At 42.9% G+C, this 24,260-nt stretch overlaps 1 protein-coding gene across 11 annotated transcripts in view; it reads right to left on the reverse strand.

The window, feature by feature from the left end:
- The window catches only part of ARID1B (AT-rich interaction domain 1B), a 413,167-nt gene that overhangs the window by 69,985 nt on the left and 318,922 nt on the right, over positions 1-24,260 (reverse strand). For 9 of the 11 annotated variants that reach the window (XM_044761128.2, XM_044761127.2, XM_044761124.2 and 6 more), the window contains 2 exons: positions 22,955-23,044; positions 2,073-2,252 (listed from right to left, as the gene is read on the reverse strand). In XM_044761128.2, coding sequence (XP_044617063.2) covers positions 2,073-2,252; positions 22,955-23,044 — 270 coding nt within the window. The remainder of the gene's footprint in view (positions 1-2,072; positions 2,253-22,954; positions 23,045-24,260) is intronic. The other 2 variants (XM_044761123.2, XM_070485295.1) reach the window with 1 other exon arrangement.

Genomic DNA, 24,260 nt, shown 5'->3' on the forward strand with positions numbered 1-24,260 from the left:
ACACGGCCGTTTGGAGGAGAACGCTCACAGGTTCAGTGCTTTTCCGTCATGACAATGTTCAACAATTCTGGAAAACTGAGGGTTCTATTCAGAAAAGAAATCCATTCTGCAGAAATTACTTTCCTTGCCATTAACTCCTATAGTGTAAGCGTTTTCTTAGTCATTCTCAAAAGACTCATCAGATGGTCCCGGCTCCATCTTCCCTTATTACGAGAGCAGCAGAGGATGAGGTTGCAAAGTGAATGATTTAAGAGTAGAGACCCATTTCGAAAATTACACAAAGCCCTATGAGTTTTAATGGTGAAGTCCCAGACCTTCGGCCAACCCCGATTCTGGGAACAAGGCTCTGACCTTGTCTCCAATTACATTCTGAGCAAAAGTCCACATTTTCTCTGCCTATCGCAACTTATAAATTGCTTTTCCAACTTTCACTGAAGTTTTCTTCTTTTCACGACAGTCAAAGAAACCCAGTTCTGAAGACACCCACCGTGCCGAGTGGGGGCCGGGGCCAGGGGCTCTCTCCCAGCTGAGACTCGCCGTCCTGCCTCTGCTCAGCCACAAGTGGCTACAGGTCACAACTCCCTGGGGCTGACAGGGGACAGGGCAGACGATGACTGTCAGTTGGGACTTACATTCCTAGGGCTTACTGGAATTAATAACATGGAAAGCATTCATGACACGGCATAAGGGAATCAAGCAAAACACAAAGTGTACAGCCACTCTGACAACACACCTGTGGACAAAGGCAGAAAGGGCTGTGGAAAAAGCTCTGGGTTGTGGGTGTTCTAACAACTTTTCTAGTATCAGAAATAGCTGGAATGCAAACTAATGACACCATGTAAGGCAAGGAAATGATGCTACATTGGTAGTATTGCAAGCGCTTAACAGCTTTCAGGAAGCGATCTTCAAAAAACAAGATAATAGGTTCATAACTCAATTTTCAACCTGTGAAGTCCTAAACAGAAAGGAAAGCTTTTCTGAGAATCACCGGGTAAAAAGCTGAGAAGGGCTTGGGCCTCCTCACAGAACCGTCTGGTCTCGTAGGCACTCAGTGGCAGGAGAGGTTCAACATGGCATGGTTCACTAAACAGACGCAAACGCCTCTAAAAATAATAGGCCCTCATTTAACATAAGGAGACATGACTTTGTGGTGGAGGTGGTAAACATTTTCCTACAATTTCCTAGTGGGCATCCTCTTCACTCAGAACGTTCCTGGTACTTTCAGAAGTGAGGAAACTCTGGGAATTGTGCCAGATTATCTCATGCTCTCTAAATTATCCATTAATGTCTAATTTAAATAAACAAAATATAAAGAAGGTGCTAAATTCAAATGTCTTATTGCCAAAAGTGACTTAGAAAAAAATGTATATATATCAGGTTAAAAATCTTGATGTTAGGCTTCCACATGAATAAGACAAAACAGACACCAACTTCTAGGAAGGCAGAACGTACACAGTGCATTTTGGGCAAGCTTCCACTCATTTTGCTATTCTTTCCTGATCTTCCTGTTTGAAAGACGTGTCTATTTCAGGCTTTGTCCCATTTCTAAGAATAAGACTGGCGATGATTGGGAAAAATTTATCAGATAGAGCACTTTGAAGAGAAACCGGGAGAAGACGTAACAGGATGACATCCTTCTGAGTAGCGAGCACATTGTTATAAAGATAATTATGGAGAGAGAGATGGCAAAATCTGAATTCAGCATAACGAAACCCAAGTTTTAAAACAGAAACTTTTCGAGGAGAAGGCTTGTGTCTTTTTCTCAACAAGCATTTAGAACTACATCATAGAAACAAGGATTCACTCCTTTACTAACAACACATGTATGAAGAGAACTTACCGCGGCGTCTGATGCCCGAATGCTTAACGAACAGCTGCCACAATTATTCTTCGCCTCACTGTGGGCAACTGAAGGACTGTGCGTTTGCATCAACCTCACAAATCTGTCAGCTTACAAATAACGGGGGTCTTAAAAGATTTTTATACAATGAAGATCTTGAAGGACTAATTTATCAAAATTTCTGCAACCTACTGCGATGCATTTTGGAGAAACTTTTTTTCTTTTTTTTTACCTTGTGGTCCATACTGGCTCATCTGTGGACCGTAAGTTCCACTTGAGTTACTCTGCTGAAAGCTACTGATTCCAGGATGCATCTGGCCTCCAGGAGAAGGATGAGGCGACATGGATGGTCCTGTCTGTTGAGGTCCATATTGAGACATCTGAGGGTTTCTTTGTGTGCCTGCCATAAAACCTAAGTGGGAAATAAATGGAAATATATAAATGCAGGTGACAAAAATGGACACGGAATTGTGTGGAAGGTGAGTGGGGAGAAGGTTGGTGCTGTGTGATTCCCCTAAAGAAACATCTGAAGACACCTCAAGCCCAGTGGGGAGGGTTTGCAAGGGCCCCCCAGGGCTACCCTCGTCTTATCTCTGGAGTCTCATTAGAGATCCAGGGAGCCCAGTGGATCGTGGACTTGAACTGGGGAAAGAAGAGGGAGAAAAGGCAAGCAACTTGGACGTCTCTTATGGATGAGGTCCCTATGAAAAGCAACAGTAAGAGCTGGGACCCCTGAACCGCAACCCTCCATTCTTGCCAGGATGGACACGATGTGCACGCCCCCTCAGAGCCTTGGCTCACTCTCTGACCTCTGGGATGCATGTCTCCGGCCACTTAAACATCCCACTCCTCTCAGGCCCAGGCCGACGCCCAGCTCTCTCCTGCACATCACTGGTTTTCTCCCCTCGAATCTCCTAGAGCAACAGTTGTTCACCTCAACTCCTAACGGCACTGCAGACCAGACCTACGAATCCCTGACTCATCCCATCCCTTACGGGTAAAGCGTAAACACTGGAGGGTCTGAAGTGCGCTCTGCTATTGACTTCCGCCCGCAAACTGTCCTCTGGCGCTTTCCCCAGCCCTGCCAAGGCACCACCTTCACGTCAGAAACCCCTCATGCCCGCGAGTCCTTTCTCCCTCCCTTCTTTCCTGTAGCAGCGATGGATCCATCAGCACATCCCGTGGCCTCTGCTTCTGAAGTGCCTCTCGAGCCGCTCCTCTTTGCCATCTCCACATCTACAGAAGCCTCGCCCGGCCACCCCCCTGTCCCTGCACACTGCCAGGGTCCACCTCATCTCCCTCTCAGCCTCACCTCCCTTTTTGCTCCTTTTGGTTCGCTTTTCACAAAGCTGCCAGAATTACCTTTCAGGAATAAAAAAAGGAATTAGTGCCTATCCTTCCTGCATAAAACCCTTCAAGGCTTCACACCGAAGCTGTGAAGACATGCCAACGTCTGCCTCTGGCCGGTGAAATCTTCTGTGGTCTGGTGTTGCCTTTCTTGCTTTAGCCACTTCCTACAGTTTTCGCTCCTTCTCACCACCCTCTGTGTCCACTGGCTCCTGAAAGTTCCTGGAAGGTACCAGCAAGCTCCTTCCCTCAATACAGCCTCTCTCTCCTGCTCCCTCTTCCTTCTGCCTGCTGGTCCCTTCTCGTCGTCTAGGTCCACCTCTCTGATCGCCCAACCTGAACGGGCACACTCCCTTGGTGTTTCTCACCCACTTTTCTTCACAGTTCTTTTCATATCCTGTAATTATCTTTTAAAAAAATTTTTGCCTCACTTATTATCTCTCTTCCCCACTACACATAAGCTCCAGGGGGACAAGGGTCATGTCTGTGCTCAGTGTTGTTTCTCAAACACCCAGCAGAGTGTCCCGCACACGGCAGGTATCAAAAACTCGTTTTTGAATGAATGGAGATTAAATTCCTCATGCACTCAACAGAGTGCTGAGCACAGCGTAGTAGGTGCTTGGCGGCTAGTTATTCCAAACAGATGAAGAGAATCCATCCTTAAGTTACGCACAACTATAATGTCAAGGTACATCCACGTATCAGTCATTCAGGCAAATATAAGTGAGTACAGAGAATGAGCTGTGGAATGCTCATTTGGACAAAGAGCATCCCAAATCAAGACAGATACCTAAGAAGAAGCTAATATCATCAAACCAGCATACTAACGAAGAGCAGTGTTGAAAACCAACTCTCAGAACCCAGGAGTTGGGTTGGCGAGAGCTCACAGGTGACAGGTGAGGGCCCTAGCATGCTGAAGAGTGCAGACAGGGCAGGGGGCTGCCCACCCCAGAGGAGCTCCTTGAGCGGTAGCTTCCAGAGAGTCTCCTGAGGTGGCCAAGGCTAAGACGATGCTCGGGTCAAGGTCAGTGTAAACTTACGGAGTTAAATGGTGCAGGGCATTTACAAAGTCACGGTTTACGTTTCAGTAAGAAAAAAAAAAAGGATCTTTTAACCCTGCTTGTGTCTAGAGAGACAGACATGAAATAACAGTAAGTAGAGCTGTTCCCTATTATCCTATTTCATTTATTTATAAAGATAAGCCTTATGAAATTGGGCTCAATTGGCAGCTCCCAGATATAAATCATCCTAGAAAATGTTTGCTTTTTCAAATCTGAAAACAAACAGAAATCAGAGCACTAAAATTACTATAAATGATTGCATCTTAAGATGTTACATGAAATATTTATCTAAGCCTTACTACAAAATTCTCAAGAGTTTCAGAGTCCTGTTTAATAAAAATGTGTTTCAATTCCGTACAGATTGTGCGGGATTTTCTTTCTCTCGGAGAATGACTGTTTTCTTCTTCTTTCATTAAGGAAGATAACACAGGTCCTTTAATGAGCATTAAATGTCACTTCAACCACGGAAGTGTCCGTGATCAGAACCTCTGATAACAGGTAGAGTACATCCTTAAGTTATTCTTGCCTCTGGGACACTTACTACAAGCTTAAGGTTTGTTCCACGAGCTCCAAGATTTACCTGGGCAAGTTATTTCTTTTTTTCCTTTTTGGCAAGGAAGATTGCCCCTGTGCTAACAACTGTGCCAATATTCCTCTATTTTATGTGGGGCACTGCCACAGCATGGATTGATGAGCAGTCTGCAGGTCCATGCCCAGGATCCGAACCTGCAAACCCTGGGCCACCAAAGTGGAGCGCACAAACTTAACCACTCTGCCACCGGGCCAGCCCCATTTCTTTATTTCTATTTACTTGGTCCTTAAAAACACATACGCCGTGTTCCACTTGAACTGTCTCACTCATCACTGGCATTTTGCAGAAAATCAAGTTTGTGAAAAGGCTCTAAAAGAGGTAGAATGTTAAGGCTCATTCAAATGGAATGTGTCACAGCATCAAATTCCACAACTTAGGGACAAGGTTCTATGGGGTATGGAATCCACGTCCTTCTATGGAAATTAAAACTGGAAAGCCACATTTTTCTCAGTGTGTGTTTGCAGTGGCACCACCTTACCAGGGCTTCTGGAAATCTTGTTTTATACGTTAGGTGAGACTCGCCCCTTCCCTTGTACCCCCAAGATGATAACAAGAGAAGGCCCACATCACAGTCTCGTTTGTGTCACTAGCTCAGACTCTAGGAGGGGAGACAGAAATGTACACAAACAGATTGCAGAGTCTACCGAATTGATCCAACTGGCTGTGTGCCCTCGGGCCAATCATAATGTATCTGAGCCTCAGTTTCCTCATCTTAACACGAAGATGAGGATGCTGTAAGATCAACTGAGACAACATGCGAAAGTGTTCCGTAATCTGTAATGTGACATACAAAAGATGATAAGGATAATTTCCTGGTTTATAAACTGCCACAAGCATCTTTTAACTCCTGAATGCCCCACACATTCAGACGCAGTTTCCAGCTAGAATGACCAAGCTAGTTTTTATTTCTACATTTGTTTTTTATTTAAATATATGGAATCCACATTACTCCGGTACTTGCGTAACTGTGTTCAAATTCCAAAAGGTTAAAAAGGGTACACATATCCTCATCTCCTACCACAGAATTCCCTTTGCCAGAGGCAATTGTTTTTAATGATATTTCCAGAGATATTTTACAATTTGATTCTGTATTTCTCTTATCACAAGTAAAGTTCAACAGCTCTTTTTATTTCCTTTTCTAGAACTGTTGCCCATTTTTCTACTGGTCACTCTCTGCCTTGACTATGAAGCATTTCCTCTTGCAGACACAGCTCCTGTTAGCAAATAGTTGTATGGCTCCCTGAAGCTCTCGTGTCCGCAATCCTGTGGAAAGTGGTCTTTCGGGCTGATGAACACTGGCAGACGCCAGAGACTGGCTTAGCAGGAAAGCGATATGCTGTGACTCGCATTTCTGAAAGCTAATTCTACGGTAATGTGCAGCATGAGGAAAGGACCGAAGGAGAGTCAGGCTAAAAGTTAGAAGACCAGTTAGAAGGCAGGTAAAGTGGCACATGATACATAGTCACAATTAAATGCCAGCAGTAACCCTACTCGAAAAGGCTTCCATTATGGATATAATCATATTTTTCAAAGGTTATTGGATATTGTCATAATCTAAACAAATGGATGAAAAGTCAGAAGACAGAAGTTAGCTAAAAAAGAAGTGTTTCTACTTTTCATCCTAAAGACAGAAACTCTGCATGTCTATTATTTGTTTCCTCATCTGTAAAATGGGGACAATTGATATCTACATCACTGGACTGTTGTGGGGATTAAATGAGATAATACATGCCAAACAGTTAGAGCAGTGCCTGGCACACAATAAGCTTTCAAAATCACTAGCTATTACTATTATTACCTAGTCAAGAAGGGGAAGTGAGGGGCTGGCCCAGTGGCGCACTGGTTAAGTTTGCACGTTCCGCTCTGGCGGCCCGGGGTTCACTGGTTCGGATCCCAGGTGCGGATATGGCACCGCTTGGCACGCCATGCTGTGGTAGGTGTCCCACATATAAAGTAGAGGGAGATGGGCACGGATGTTAGCTCAGGGCCAGTCTTCCTCAGCAAAAAGAGGAGGATTGGCAGCAGTTAGCTCAGGGCTAATCTTCCTCAAAAAAAGAAAAAAGAAGGGGAAGCAAGAGGGATAGCGTGGTATAACAGCAAGGGCTAGGAGGTTAGCCCTGGCCTTCCATCTCTGTCATGCAGAATACAGCAATTAGCCTAAACTTTCTGATCTCAGTGGGGAGGACACACAATACTGATGGGGCACGTCTAGCCCGAGTTCTCTAGGATTCTGGCTTAAACATTCTTTTTTTTCTAGAAAAAATTTAATTCAGGTCTGTAATTCCCATGGATCTTTATTTGCGGTATTCTTTATTTTGTTATGATTTGTTTTAACCTTTGTTTTGAATCAAATAAATGCTGAAATGTTTGCAAAGACCAAATTTCAACCAAGAATTTTCTACCTATTTATGGTGACATATTTATTTGACTATATTTTGCTTCTTTTAGGAAGTTATTATAAAATGGCAGCTTGTAACATAGTTTGTGAATAGAAAAACTGACAGCTGACAGAATGAAGCTGCTTTTTTAGAAAGGTGTGAAATTCTTCTAGTTACAAGCCATTTGAGTTTCGAAAACCAAACTTTCTAGTAAGGGAAATTTACAAAGTATGAAACGAATTTCCTGTGTATTACAAAAGCATATTGAATTACTAGATGTATTATGATATTATATGCCCCAAACAAATATCTAACAAGGGAAAATTCAAACTGTGGAAAAAGTACTAAACTATATAATTATTATGTGCCTTATGTAAAAGGACTTACCAAAAAATCATAGAAACTCCAGATGAAAATATTATTGGTACATTTCATCCGTGAAATAAATCCATCGAAGGTTTACATACATTAATCTACTATTTTTGAGTCCTTCATTTCACGTGTATACACTCATAAACACTCGTGCTACCACATTCCAAAGGAAGAGAGGCACATTTCTGATATGAGAAATCAGAGCTGTCCTTTAGGAAAAAAAACAAAGAGCAAAAGCTCTGTTCTCAGAGAAACGGTAATCTAACGTAAGAGGTAACACACACACACGGTGCAACTGTCTGCAGCCAGATGTGGGTTAGAGGCTGCTTCTCCCATCCACCGTGGGGCCAACGGGCTCTCTTGTATGAAACCGTGAATGCACTTCTTGCCCTGCCTTACACGATTGTTCTGAGAGTAACAAGAAAACACGCAAAAGTGCTTTTCCAAACTGAAAAAACACCACGAAAATGCCATACGAAGGCATTATTACTATTGCCTTTTAATTTTTTTCTTTTGCTGAGGAAGACTTTGCCCTGAGCTAACATCCGATGCCAATCTTCCTCTTTTTTTTTTAAAGATTGACACCTGAGCTAACATCTGTTGCCAATCGTCTTCTTTTATGCACTTTTCTTCTTCTTCTCCCCAAAGTGCCCCCCGCACATAGTTGTATATTCTAGTTGTAGGTCCTTCTGGTTGTGTAATCTTCCTCTTGTTTTGCTTGAGGAAGACTAGCCCTGAGTTCACATCTGTGCCAATCTTCCTCTATTTTGTATGCAGGATGCCACCACAGCATGGCTGACGGGTAGTATAGGTCCGTGCCTGGGATCCAAACCTGCGAACCCAGGCTCACCGAAGCGGAGCGTGTGGAACTTGATCCACTTGGCCATGGCGCCGGCCCCCTACTATCACCTTTTTAGAGATGCTTCAAGCTCTCCTTCACCATCTGAGTTCCAGTCCAAGCTATCACACTGGCAACTCAATCCACATACTGTAATGTCACACAAACCTTCTACTGGCATGCCCCAATTTTACTCTGGCATTCATGGAATGTGGTAAGAATAACAGGGCATTAAAAAAAGTAAAAGAGGCGCTGGCCTGGTGGCATAGTGGTTAAGTTTGCACGCTCCACTTTGGTGGCCAGGGGTTTGCAGGTTCAGATCCTGGGTGTGAACCTACACACTGCTCGTCAAGCCATGCTATGGCGGCATCCCACATACAAAAGGTAGAGGAAGATGGGCACAGATGTTAGCTCAGGGCCAGTCTTCCTCAGCAAAAAGAGGAAGATTGGTAACAGATGTTAGCTCAGGGCCAATCTTCCTCACACACACACACAAAAAGTAAAAAGATGTGGTCCTTGTCCTTGAGGAACTTAAAATTTAGTTGAGAAGAAGATAAAACCTACCAAGAGGGAACAAGGACAAACTGAAATTACGAAGCAAGTGAACCAGATACTGGGATATAAACAATGAGCGAAACAGATATGGCATCTGCCCTCAGGAGCTTACAGTTCAGCAGCAGAGACAGACACCTGACGAGTAACTAAACGTGGGTATATGATGAGAGTAAGAAAACGAAAGCTCAGGGGCCATGAGGGCACACGAGGAGGCCAAGCTCAGACTGGGGACGAGGGAGGTTTCCCTGAAGAAGCCCTGTTGAAGCTGAGACCTCGCTGACGTGTAGGAACGACCCAGGCCAATCTAACGAGGCCAAGACCACTTCTGAGACCCAAGGAAGACAAAAAAATGTCCAACTAGCAAAAGTGAATGCCACATGCTCCCTCCCGAAAGCTAAAGGTCCTGCCTTCAGCCAAACCCTGGTGGTCACTGTCGACTCTTTCCTTTGGTCAGTTCTTTTCGATGGTTCATTTACCATTTTCCCCCTTTCTCGAAGCCCTCCTCTAGCCCAGCTCCTGTCAACAAACGACCACTCGCACCAGAGGAAAGGCAGCCTCACCTCTTCCAACGTCCTGCCTGTTACCTACGAACATCCACATCCATGCCCCATCCATCTCAGGACATCTGCTCATGTGCAAGGCTGGTACCTTCACTGATGCTCTGAATCCCATCTTTTCTCATCTCTCCACAGTCTGTCATCAGTGTGTGTTCGAAAACCAGTCACTGACTCTTGACTGCTTCACAGAATGAAGTTGAAACTTACTAGCCCCACATACAAATCTTGTCAAAGTGTGGCCTGACCTATTTCTCCAGCCCCATGATGGCTACATGGCCATCATGGCGCACCCATTCCGTTTCAGTCACTCAGACACGGTCACCTCCCTGCAGGCAGCAGGTGGCTTTAAACCTGCAAGTCTTTGCCCGTTCGTTCACTGAACACACATTTATTGACCACCTCTCATGTTCTAGGCAACGTGCTCCTCTCTTCACTGGTCTAATAACAGCTGGCATTTATGAGCAGATACTATGTGCTCATTTAAAACTTCAAACACCTATGAAGACACTGAGCTTCACAGAGGTTAATTTGCTGAGGCCACTTTCAAACATTTTTTTTTTTTTACCACAATCCATAGCTAAGAATTATATTTTATATCATGATTCAATGTGTTTATGTGAGTATACGTGTGTTTACCTAGCCACATGTAGTATTCACAATGCACTGTATGTTTCACAAAGCAATTTCTATCCTTATTATGTGCAATACACTCTGAAATTTTACATTTTTGTCAATTAAAAAAGCCCACTAACAGGAGGCACAGTTTGAAAACAAAACACTAGATTGTGTCCTTTACTGAACACAAGGCCGCCCCCTTCCACGTGACTGATGTGCTCCTGTCCCACCTGGCCCCCTCCGGCTGCCTTCCATGGCATCCCCTGGCCGTGCAGACAAGCTCTTTGCTTCCATGCTTGGAAAGCACCACGTCTGTCAGCAGAGGTGGAGTAGTTATCACCCTGCTGTCGTGTTTTGCTGGTGTCGCTGTCTCTCCCCCGACTGTGAGCTCCGGGACTTTAAAAGCACACTCTCTCCACGTCTGTGTGCTCAGGACCCAGCGAGGTGTCCGGCACCGAAGTGGAACCAGATATATGTTTTTAATGAACAGGAAAACATCTGCATTCAGAAGTCATTGACTTTTACTTTACAAAAGCAGTTTAATAAACCTGACGGTCTGGCGCCTTATTTCACGGTATATTTGAGGAACCCTTTCCAGAGAAAGGGAGACAGCTATTCGAGGAAGGAACAACTGACAGCCGACAGCCTAATGGGCCGAAGGCATCCGCTTTGTCCGTCTCCACCGCTGCAGATTCACGTTTTGGCTTCCCCACTTATAGTTTGGTGACTTCAGGCTGTTTAGTCAGTTTAGTTGGCGAACAGTCAAGCTTCAGGGTCCTTTCCTGAAAACTGTGGATGAGCCCTGAGCCCACCTCGTATGATTAAAGGAGAAGATGGACGGAAAGCATGTCTGCTCAGATTAGAGGCTCCGTCACTGAGAGCTATTATTATTCATACTATTTTTAATACAACCCACCATTTGCTTCCTGTCTGAATGACCTCAAGTTTCCAAGCTAGCCTCCCGTTGCCGCTCCCCTGCAAACCAGCCCCCACAGGGAAGCTGCAAAGTGCTGCAAATCCCCGGACCGTGTTTAATTCACTGAGGTGACGAATGCCACCCCCTGTGAGCTCCTGGCAAAGGGCCCGATGGCCCCGCCCAGGCAGCATGCAGCTCAGTGTCGCCATGCGTGCCTGCCACTGTACCCCCCTCCTCCAGAGCCCATCACAGCAAATGGGGGGGCTCTTCTCACTCTGGTGACTCTCCAGAAACCAGTGCCCTTTCCCAGATAGCTAGTTCCAGAAAGAATCGGCCGGCCGTGTTGTTTGGCTCTGAAAAGCCAAGCTCGTCAGTTTCAGGCCGTTTAGCCAACAAGGCCAGCGCTGATTAGCTGCGAGGGGCACGAGACCCACTGTACATCCTTCCTGACCTGGCACAGGCCCCAGCATTGCCTATCGAGAGCGAGCGAGCGAGAAATCAGGATTCCTGTCAAGGGTCTGAACGGATCCTCATGGTAAAGAGTAAGGATCTAGACTCTCCCGGGTCACAGCACCCATGACAATGACTAGCTGCGTAAACATTGATGCAACGCATGAAGCAATCCACTAGGTCTTTTTGTGGGGTTTAAAGGGAGATCAGAGGCTGAAATAAAACTATTCTCTTTTTAGCTGTAAAGAAAAACACCCAAGACCTTGGGTCAGGATCCAGGAGGATTGTCCTTCTGCTGCCAGCTTGTCACTGTGCTCTGGAGCCCATGTGACAAAAGCCCCATCTTGGCCAGGCTTGTTTTCACCATCTAGTAAGATGCGGACAGTTGCCCTAAAATTTATTACACAGGCATACAGCATGAATTTAGACATTTAATTACCATCTGATAATTTTTTTTTTTTGAGGAAGATTAGCCCTGAGCTAACATCTGCCACCAATCCTCCTCTTTTTGCTGAGGAAGACTGGCCCTGAGCTAACATCCATGCCCATCTTCCTCTACTTTATACGTGGGACGCCTGCCACAGCATGGCTTGCCAAGTGGTACATAGGTCCACCCCTGGGATCCGAACCAGTGAACCCCAGGCCGCCGAAGCAGGGCATGCAAACTTAACCACTATGCCACTGGGCCGGCCTGACAACTTGACAATTTTTTGAATGCCATATTCTAGGCATCCAATAGCTAAAGGTAGGACTGGCAGTGGGGTTGCCAGGACCCTGCCTGGAGTCACTCAGTATGCACATTAAGGATTGTTTTCTTTAGGGTCAGTCTCCTACGGATATTCATATTAGTATGCCATATTCTAGGTATCCAATAGCTAAAGGTAGGACTGGCAGTGGGGTTGCCAGGACCCTGCCTGGAGTCACTCAGTCTGCACATTAAGGATTGTTTTCTTTAGGGTCAGTCTCCTACAGATATTCATATTAGTATCAATGGAAAATTTCTGGACAATCTGTTCTTACTGCATGGAAAAATAAGTCAAGTCTAGAGAAAACACTACTTCAGTTTCTACTATAGAGACCAGTATTAAAGACTAAGCCAAAGAGACATTTTTCTTAATTTTTAAAAAAATCATTTCATTGCTGTCTTGGAAAATTAGCCTACCAGAGAATTAGCATTTCTAAAATGTTTACCTACATTATTATTAGACAAGTGACTTTTCAGGACCTTTCAAATATTTCCTTCAGCACTGTACTACTTGTGGCTTATTAAGTGGACATTTTTCCTGGTTTTAAAAAAATGCTGTATGAGTCTCTTATTTGTAAAAAAGAAACTTCTAATAGAAAAGAAAGATGCAGTGTTACTGTTTAAACCTTAGCAGATCAAAAAAATTTAAAGGTAACTCATTTACGTAATTGTTATAAACAAATCACATTTTCCATATAAGAGATGAAATGAAGACAGAATATTTTTACGCAGCAGGAATGAGGAAAAAGTTGGTACTGGACAAGACAGAGATATAGTTTATCTTTAGAAGTACTTCAAAAATTCTCAAAAATAGAATGAAATTGTATTTGATTGAAAAAGCAAGCTTAGGCCTTAGGGCGTATTTGGGGGGACACGATATAAGGGAAAACAGAGAAGAAAGCTCCACGAAGCCAAAGCGGCAATGACAGGTTGTCACAACTCCAGAACAGTCACTGATGGGTAAAGGACCATCTGATGAAGCTGCATCCCTAAGTTGATGGGTGTCACAAAGCTGATTTAGAATGAAAGTCAAATAAATAATGAAGCAAAAATGGGAAATTTCAGAAAATTAAACTGCAAGGCTATTTTAACATGGATCTTAGCCTCCAACTGCATATCCTTTTCCTCTTCACACCAGACCACAAACTCTGTGACAGAAGCATCAGAGACTTTAACTCCTGTTGGGAAATAAAAGAGGTAAGCACAAAGCTCAGGTCTTGGTTCATCCTACCCATGAAACAGAAAACAGGCGAGAAGGAGCGAGAGTGCTCAGGCTGACGCAAGACAGCAAGAGCGTGCAGCATCCACAACACACAAGTGTGGTTTCTCCATCAGAGGTGCCTCTTCAGCAGGCAGAGCTCCAGCACCGTCAGGACACCAACAAAATACCCAAGGTTCCCCAAGCCACGAAAAAGCAAAGCACGTTCTTCCTCTGGCACATGGACAATTTATTTTCATGTTGGCATCTGTTAAAAATTCACAGAACTGCCTTGTTTCTTCAAGCCTGTTCCTCATGTGTGAAATAATGGTCACACGCTGTACCACCTCAACAGAGAGCCTTTGACGGTAGAGACAGGCAGAGTGATTTCTCATCGCAAATAGGTGTCAGATTCCCATTTGGAGAGAAAAATAGATTTTTAAGAATATTCTTGTTACATTCTACTGTCTTCAGTGTTTATTTGCTGCCTGCTTCTCTTCACAACAGGAAGTGCTGTTGGGAAGACAGAAGCTAATGACCCGTTCAGGGCTGTCACCCAGGCCCCCCAGTGCTCTCCCAGCTGTGCTACCAGGTTAATTGGCACAAGTGCTCCCTCTTGCTTCCCGGAATGCCACTACCGTGCCCTGTATTCAGAGGCACAGATGAGAGCATCTCAGTTCTCCCCACGCACCCCTACAAAACCCTCTCAGCCAGTGACATCATCTACAACAGGGAAAATTAGAGTCAGGGGAGAGAGCAGACTGATGACCCGGATGGCAGGTGGGGGCAAGCTCTCCAGCCTTTCCTTACACAGATCTTTTGAGCTTGAGCTGCAAAAGTCCGCTTCAGCGCTGAGGGCAAAGACAGGTGCATGCATGTTACCATGCACTCAGAAGCAGAAAAACTCCATGTGAAGGCTTTCGCCCTGGGTCTCACTGAGTCATCTGTGCCCGATGCTGATGCTTATTGCTGATACTTGCACAGTGCTTTGCGATGTATACAAAGCTGCATGTGATCTGGGCAACAAATCCTGGGACACTCTGATTCTCATTTTACATACGAAGAAGCGGGATTTAATTAATTGTCCAAGGTCACAAAACTAATTAGTGGCAAAGCCTGCAGTGAAACCTAGATTTTTTGGTTCCAAACTCCCTGAAGATTAAAACAAGAAAAAAGCACGTACTATAGGTGGCACTGGAGTTCTGAAACTGAACAAGGCCGCAGGGGCCCTGCCCTCCCAGAGCTCTAGCTGGGGAGAGAGGTCGGCTGTGACTCCCAGCAATGGGGCCCGAGGACGGCCAGACTGCAGCGGGAGGGCGCCGGGCCTGTGGGGGCAGCACCGGGCCCAGGAATGCTTCATTCATGTGGTCACTCGGCAAACAGGGACTCAGGGACCTACTAGCTGCCAGGCTATGGAGGACACGAAGGATTAGTAAAGACAGGCAAGGGAACCCCAAGCCAGGGTGACGGTGGGGTTGAGGTGTGGGTGGCAAAAGGGTTGGCGAGAAGAGTTTATAGAAACATCCCCAAAGAGGTTCAGTGTGGCGGGAGACTGTGTGAGCCAGTGGTGTGACGAGGGGTGAGACCGGAAAAGGAAGCCAGGGAGAGATAAGAAAGGGCCTCCAACCCGAGCAAGTCATGCAGTCTTTCCCCAAAGGCAATAGGACACTCTTGAAGGCTTCTACAAAGGGAACTACATGACCTTAGCAGACCATTCTGGATGCAGCATGGATGGTGGACTGGAAGGGAGCAAAGCAGAGACAGGAAGAATAGCTGGGAGGCTGAGCAGGTACCTAGGTGGCCTGGACGAGGGGAGTGACAGTGGACCCCAAGAAAGGGGGATGTGTGGAAGACATCATAGAGGTAGAGTTGGCAGAACGTGATGACTAGTAGGGGGCAGATGGGCGAGAAAAAGGCACCAAGGATGCCTTCTGGCTTTCTGGCTTCGGGAACTAGGCAGACAATGGTCTTTCACTGAGGTATGGATTCCACAAGGCACAGGAGAAAATATGTTGTTATAGCTAAGTGCATGCAATACACAATGTTGAATTTACCCAAGATCCAGATGTTCTCAAATACTTTCACTGAAGAATAATGAGCCAATTAAAAATGAGTGTTAACTATTAAAAGCAAGCTTTAATTGGCAATTCAAAAGAAATTACTGCATGTAACAAAAGTAACAAAACTACGCTTCTTTGAAAATATTCTAAAATTCAGACTGACGGGTCTTCAATGAATATAAATTGACTTTTATTGTGTGTGATACTTGTTTTCCCAGTTTCTGGTGAACAGATCTCTGGATGGTAGACTTAATAGGAATTTAATGATAACCCTAATACATACAAGACCTGTACTGTTATTTCCTTCATTACTGATAGCTTTGGCTTGGTCCACAACCCAGCCCAGAGGCAGAGTTTTGAGGCTAAAGAAATTAGAAACAGCTTTCTAGATATTCTCTCTTGTACATAACCTCCCATTTGAGTTTATTTTCATCTACCATGGATTATAAAAAAGGGATCCTCAATTAAGAGCAGAGGCTAAATTAATTGCATCTGGGGGTGGGGGTAGACCACCGTTAATGCCTTAACACGTTGATCCCCTATACTTACACAGCAATACAGGAAGAAAGCGATGTATTTTCTCTTTTTGACAATATCCTCATGCTGAAAGGCAGCATCATTTTATATTTAATAGGCTCACAATATAAATATGTATGTTTATATGCAAGGGTAATTAGAAAGGTAGATTAAGAGAACATTTTCTGACAACCAGGGAACCCCATGAAACATTTCAGCATCTGCAGATTTACTATCATACTTAAAACTAAGAATCCAGTAGAAAGAGGAACAAAAGAGTTTCTGTAGTTCGCAAAAACAGAAAAACAAACTTAAATCCTACTTCCAACTCCTTAATGATTATCTTGGTGGTCTCCTTCATTTCTGTATGAACTCACTAACCTGTTCTTGACAATTGAGGAGTTAGCTCAATTCAGATATTCAAAAATAACTTTTAAAATTTGAAAACTAATTTTTGGTGTAAATATCACTATGAAACCAGCTGGCAGCATTAAACACACTTCAAAATTTTTACTTATTTCCATCTAAATATTTCTGGGTTATACGGTGTACGCTCGAGGTGGGGTTGGGGGAGGCAGCCTCTGGACAATTCCTTTATAAAGTGCCAGGCTCCAGGTGTGAGGACACCAGCTCCGTGTCCATACACACATGGTGTCCATATGGTTGTAGAAATGTGTCTGGGAAAAATGGAGGGCAGAAGAAGCAGCTTTACTTTGGTGCAAGATCAAAACACCTACAGTGTTTCAAGAGAGAGAAATACTCTACGCTACAGCAAATGACCTATAATGGTAAAACTGAAAACTGACTCATTAATATGGTAAGCTTTCTTAATTTCAGAACAGGAAATACTTCATTCTTTGGTTGTTCTGTGCTCTGAAAAGATTTGAAACTTCTGACTAGCAGTGAAGGCTGCATTATTTTCCGTCGTCCAGCTCAATCCTTGTTGAACATCTATCAGATGGGAGGCTCTGTTGCAGACATGGGGATGCAGAGCATCAATAAGATTTAGTTCTGGCCTCAAGAGTCCAGTCTAATTTATAGTAACACACTGGATTTATGTTAAGAGATCTCTTTTCTCGCTGTTGACATTAAAAAGTAAGAGAAAGACTCACCCTAAGCAAATAGGATGTGCCTAGAAATTTGGTGAGGAATTCTATTCAGATTTTGCAAAGAAACTAAAATACACCATCACAGTGGGAATAAAATTATACCAAGGCAGTTAACATTTGGGATTAATAACAGAAGGAAAAAAATAAGAATAATGAAGACATATTCTATTCAATCATCTACATAAAATATGTAAGTTTGAAACCTCATACTTTGTTTTGGTGAGGAAGATTGGCCCTAACATCTGTTGCCAGGCTTCCTCTTTTTGCTTGAGGAAGACTGTCACTGAGCTGACATCTATACCAGTCTTCCTCCATTTTGTATGTGGGATGCTGCCACAGCATGCCTTGATGAGTGGTGTGTAGGTCCATACCTGGGATCTGAACCAATGAACCCTGGGCCACCGAAGCAGAGGTACAAACTCAACCACTTCTGCCACTAGGCGGGCCCCATGAAACTTCACATTTTTGAAATGTAGAAATTCTGACTCACCTTTTCATGGCAGCACACAAAAAGAACATCTACGTGCCTGACTGTGCCCCATCTGCTGCACACTTTTTCTGGATAATGGTACTATTTATATTTATAAATATAACGGAGCTACTGATAAGTACCACCGTGAAGATCAGATTCCAAAGAGGAGAATTTTGTGATTCTTTTTGACGTATAGCTGTTGTAGAATCCTAAGTTTGGCTGGATTAAATACTCGAGCTGTATAAAGCTGCAAAATTTTGTTATTTTCTCCTTGTCCTACAACTACAGGGTAAATACACGGCTCGTCTGGTTTGCCTAATTTGGGTACCACTGATACAGTAAAAGCCATTCTCAGCCAGGTTATGGTGAGCCTGTACACTTTGACCGCAGCTTGGTTTAAACAGTAGAAAGAAAGAAAAAAAGGTCATCATGTCAGTGGACAAAAATGAAGGCTGGGGAGGGGGCTGACGCTATTCAATAATTCTGGAAGATTCCACCCAGGATACCTTCTGTACAGATCTGACGGTCACAGAATGGTGCCAAAGAAGTGCCTCCAGCAACAGAATACATTTTCTAGCACATCACAGTCCTGCAGCAGCATCGTTCTGCTCGCAGCCCGTGTCCAAAAGGGAAAGTTCTCAGTGGTTCTGCTTTCGGCATATCTCAAGGACTAATTAAATCCTCATTACTACCTTCTAATTATTCAAATACTATGGGATTACACTAAGGAAGTCCCTGCTGGCCCGCCAGATGAAAAGGGTTAAATAAGCTATGTTGATTTTCAGAATCCAGATCGAGTTCAGACCTTCAGAAAACCACCGGCATTAACATGAATATTTAACTAGACACCACTGTGAAAATTAAGAGGGAATTCAATTAAAAGGTTTTCAAAAAATTAATTCTGACCTCTCTACATCTGTCCAAATAAATAAGCCTTCTTGAAACGTTTTCACCTAATTGCTAATCCAATAAACTAGAAGGGCATTTGCTAGTTTCATTAAGCTTAACATTTTACAGGGGTTAAAAATGCGATCATTTTGATGTTAATAATAATTATACTTATTTATCTACTCAAATGACTATCCCGTATTCCCTCCAAGCCCTCTTGGAAAACAGGACAACACGTTAATAAGCTGTTTCCTATTGCTCTTTTCAAATTTAAAATATATATGTTAAAGATTAAAAAATAAGGATGAAACTAACCTAAACTTGTTAGCTACAATTTTCTTGCAAAATATATTTCAGTATTTTAGTCTTATTTTCACTGCTCCTCCAGTGCCTTAGGTAGCATAATTTATACTACTTGACTTTTTTGGTGAAACGCTTTAACAGCAATTCTGCATGTCATTATCTGAGCTCTAGATAGAGAAGATTTGGTTCAAAATATAAACCAACGACAAATATATTACAGAATATGAAACTGAAGTTTCAACCTTTTTTCTTTTAAACTTATATCAGTAATGAAGAAGTTAAGACCAAAGAATTTGAACTAATTTTCTTTATTCAGTTAGTATGATGTTTCAGCACCACAAAATATGCAAACAGGAGAGTCCCAAATCAAGCTTTATATTGAAAGGTAGGTGGAAACGTAGAGGACACCACTACACCAGAATAAAGAGGCCAATAAACACCTCAAGTGGTTCCCTTCTTTTTGTAACCTACGGCAGTCACGTCCACGTTTATTTGTGCATACACCTTTCATATATGGAAAATATAAAATTATAGAAACTCAGTTATTTTCGCCTACATACGATGTGGGGAAATGGATTTGTGACTGACGTCCTTTGACAAACTTGACACCAGAACCACCGGACAAAGAGGGTCTTGAACTGGAGATGGGGGGTGGGGCTCTGCAGGGCAGGAGAGCCACTGTTCCTGATGTCCTGGCAGAGCGCTGACTCTGCACTCAGTGTGGGAAGAGGAGGTGTCCTTGGGATTGCCAGTGTGGCTCAGGTCCCGGGACAGCCTCAGCTTTGCAAAATTCTCTTAAATAGATTATATAGTTCATTAATAAACGTTCTTCCTGAGTGGGGATACAAGGACCAAGAAGGCAGGAAGGAAGGCCATGCTCAAGAGTTCAGCTTCTCGAGCCTGGAGGGACCTAGGCTCCAGAGTAGTAAGCTACCACCAGTGTCCCCCATGAGGACTTTGGGGAGGACCCAGAAAACCGCACCTCTGAACAGGAGCAGGCTGCCCCTCTTGCTTTGTGCAGTTGTCTCTGAGCAGCTGTGTGTTCTTTGCCTTAAAGAAAGCCTATCTCCTATGGATACTCTAAAGAAAACGGGTACAATTGTGGAATCTTACTCTCATATTTTAATTATTAAAACAAAGGAAGCGTAAAAAGAACTGTTCAGCTTGGTTGTTTTAGCACTCAGCAATAGAGAAGCTATTTTCTTATCTTGTCCACCAAGGTCCATAGCTTCTGAGAAACAATAAATTTTTTTAGTAAGATGCTATTTCACCAATATGTATTTTCTCCTCTCTGCTTCTCTGATCACATCCCTAAATAAGGGGGGAAATACAACAATTATAAAGGTATACATAGAGTTAAGTTACTTTTCAATACACGCTAGTCAAATTGGAGAATTTTCTAGCAAGTGTTTCCTTAGATCTACCTTGCACTGTATACACTGTTGGCACATGCCAAATGATGGTAAAACAAACAAGAAAAGTGTTTTTATTAGTTTCAAAGCATTAAAATGACTGTGTTGTTTGTCCTTAAAACACTTGATCAAACGTCATTAGGAACTAACATCTCTTCCTAGATTTTAACAAAAAACAAAGCCATTTTTTTAAAGTCCTTGCTACCCAATTTTAGAGGAAATTTAACTCATGCATGACAAAGCATCATCTAACAGACATTCTGAAATATGAACTTTCCCTTATCAGGAGGTTGTCCAACCAACAGAAGCCACCACAGGATGCACAGAATGTCTCCAGCACAGTCTTTCAGAGGAAGTCGGGGAACATATTTATAAAACTCAATTCACATTTAGCAAATTATAGAATTTATATTTGCTATTTGAAGGAAATGGTTATTATAACTACCCAGATTGTTATGTATCCATTATCAGTTACCAAAATCTCACTACGTGTAACAAAGATAATCAGAGGGAAAAAAATAACAAACAAATCTACACAGCAGTTTCCATGCAGTGACACTTGAGGAAAACTCTAGATTTTGCCTTGTAAATGTATTTGTATTAAGTTAAAAGTTTAATTTAACTGCGTTTCCTCATTGTCATCTCATCCTTCACATTTGGTTTTCTACATTTTCAAATTTCTTAAACACTCATCAGCTGGAAGGGGTTAGCTGAGATGTTGCTGGAGGATCTGGGGGAAATTTCTATTGTTTAGTTGTTCGTAATGAAGGTTAGAACTGTAAGACTTCCAAATAAGGTAGCTCTTATCTTTTAATGCTGGCGAAAGAAGCAGACTTCTTTCAGTGAGAATAATGTTATAGGGTTTTGGTGAGGATTAAAGGAAATAACAAACATCTTCATCTTAGCTCTGGGTCTGGCCTGAGTAGGCTTTCCATGTAGGAGAATCTCTTTTATCTTTTTTTCTCTACTTCCCTGACACAGCAACACAATGCAGGTACAACCCATGGGCAAGAAAAGGAATTTGGGGAGAATTCCCCCTTGCTTGGTCTTACTGCGCCCTCCATGAACTCTGCAATGTCTTCCAGGCGACCTGAGCCATACAAGCAGTTAACAGAACAAGCAATTGACAGAGAGGATGCGAGACACAAGATCGGTTTATAGGAGGTCACAGTGGAAAGTTTAGAGAAACAAATGCACAAGCACACAATTCTTAAAATACATTATAGTATCCTTATAAGGCAGTAGTTCTCAAAGTATGGTCCTCAGATTGGCCGCACCAGCAATACCTGGAAACTGGTCAGAAATGTAGATTTTAAGTGCCCCACTTCAGACCCACTGAATCAGAAATCTGGGGGGGGGGGGGGGTCCAGCAATCTGTTTTAGCAGTTCTCTGGGTGATTTTCATGCACCCTAAAGCTGGAAAACTATTAACTATTCCATTATTAAAACATACTGTAGTATCTATGAGAGAATGAAAGTGTTAACTACACATTAAGTTATAATAAAAAGTTAAATATAAAAAGGTATTAGAAAATGAAAATTTCATTTTATTCCACTAAACATTCATTTCAACACACACGATGTGTAGAGAAGGCAAATGCACCCTTTCACTGGCGTTACTTTCTCAATGACGTGCTGCTGAGTTCTTACGACGTAGAACAACGGAAACCTTGTAATTCTAACTAGAAGCAAATCATCATCTGCACAATCACATAGAAACCAATATAAACATTAGGGGCCAGGAACTTTCAAATATCAGCTACCAAGCTAGCAGCTTCTGGCTTCTGGGCGAGTGTGAGAGAGGAAGGTCAGGGAAGGAAAGTGGCATGTTCCATGGGGTGGGATGGGCAGGCCTTGACCCACAGACAGTGGGAAGTGACGTGGCAGAGCCGTAGAAGGTGCTTGTAAACCCCAGCCTACACTAATCTGGATTAAAATCATCACCACCACCACTGACAACAAAAGTAGCTTTACTCCTGAAGAAGAGAAAGACACAGGTAAACAAATGAAGGCCAAAGGCCTCAACTAAGGCAATAACAATATACGGGGGTCACCATGCAGAACTAGCTAAAAGTCAAAGAGTTTGCAGATGTGGGAGGACCTGAACATTCAAGGGCTTCAGGAAAAGCCCATGTTCTCTTTTCTGGCCTTGGCACTAACTAGCCTCTGAGAATGAGGAAGTCACATAGAACCTACATGGTCCCGTTTCGTTAAAGTTGAGGTGACTGGATGTACAATCTTTCAGGTGGCTCCAGTTCTAAGATCCTGCAAATTTATAATACAAGATCTTACGATGTGTTTAAATTTTTACTATTAAACATCATGGGACAAGTAATTGATGAAAACAGCAAAACATGCACACACACTCTTAACACTTTCCTTCATTAGGGCCAATATACAAATCAAATCATTAATAGCCATTTTTGCCCAGCTAGATCAAATATCATACTGTAGCCATGTATAAATTATGCCTCACGGTGCTATGTGGACATATCTATTCTTTGGGTCTTGAACTGTGCTTTGGTAAAACTTCACCCAGTCTGCAAGAAAGCATCCTTCTTTTCCGTATTTGTTGTTACATGTAGGTTCCTGTTTATTTTTTTCATCTGATGAGGAAACATAATATGCTTTAAAAAAATTATTTATAAGGAGACGCATAGGTAAGCAAATTCACATAAGCCTTATACACTCAAAACACAAAGGTATGTAAGACATGAACTGAAGACTGACCTCTTTCCTGTGGCATTGGTGACTGGCTCAAGGCGGGATGGGAGCTGGATTCTGACTGGCTCCCGGGTGGCTGGGGAGGCATCTGACTGCCTGTAAAACACAGGAGGAAAGGTGGGGATGGGGAACCCTTTGCATTAATACTGCAATTATACAAGGCCAAAACACGGTTACATTCACTTCACCTTTATGATCACAAAAGGTGCAGCCGCACACAGAGGACATAGCTTGAAAGTGTGATATTTGACCCGTTTTTGGTAAAACGAAGAGGAAACATGCATAAACACATTTAGCAGACGAGCTCCTGAAAAGCTCAATTTCTTACTGAATGAATTCCCAAACTCACAGACAAATCGGTTAGTAGCTGAAATCTCCTGCCACACACTTCTTCAGTGCATTTAATAAAATCCACGACTGATGTCCTCTGAGTTTAAACGAGGCTTCAAGTGGGCAGGCAGAGTGGCCAACAACTTTCCATTGGTAATATTTATTCAATGTAGTAATAGCGATTGATTTCTAAAACATCTTTATAATTAGTTAGAGATTTAACATAAACCTAGAAGACCTTCAATAAAAAGCATAAGACATTCTACTATAAACCGGAGCGCATATTACCACTAAAGAAGGAAATTCATTTTGCATCTCTTTTGATTGTTACTGCTAATAAAGCAATAGCATCTACTTAGCATCCACCTGATTTCCATTGATTTAAGGCAGCTCAGTTTGTCTTTTCAAACTATAACGTAAGCTCCTTGAGACAGGAATCATGTCTTACTCTAATCCCTCCACTGGCATAACAAATATTTAATAAATCTTTATTTAATGGTCCTTAATCTGAAAACATGAATTAAAGGGGAAAAACTCTTCTTATTTTATTAATTAAAGAGAGACAATGAATTCTGTGAAGGCAGGAGATAGGATTTTGAAATTTAAGAACCATCAGAGGTACGTGATGATCTCAACTCACTTTCTGGCTCAGAGGTTGAAATGCATTTCTAAGACTAAAAATATTATAGAATTAAAATGGCAGTTGAACTTAGCAGAATCCTCAAGGCATTAGCTCTCCTGGCATGAGGACCATGCTATTTTATCTCCTAACCTCCCCCTTTGCTAAAATAAATTACAAAGACAGAAACATACACACACGCAAGCATATACGTCTCTCCCCGCACAGTCCTCTGGCGTGGCAGTCTGCGATCGTGCCAGACAGGTCAAACTAACTGCTTTGACCCCATAGGCCCTACTCTTCTATAGTTGGGAATATGGCTAAAAAGAAGCACAAGTGAATAGAGAAGGACATTAATGCACA

Source organism: Equus asinus, chromosome 1 (assembly GCF_041296235.1).
Source record: "Equus asinus isolate D_3611 breed Donkey chromosome 1, EquAss-T2T_v2, whole genome shotgun sequence".
In the NCBI taxonomy this organism is placed as follows: Eukaryota; Metazoa; Chordata; class Mammalia; order Perissodactyla; family Equidae; genus Equus; species Equus asinus.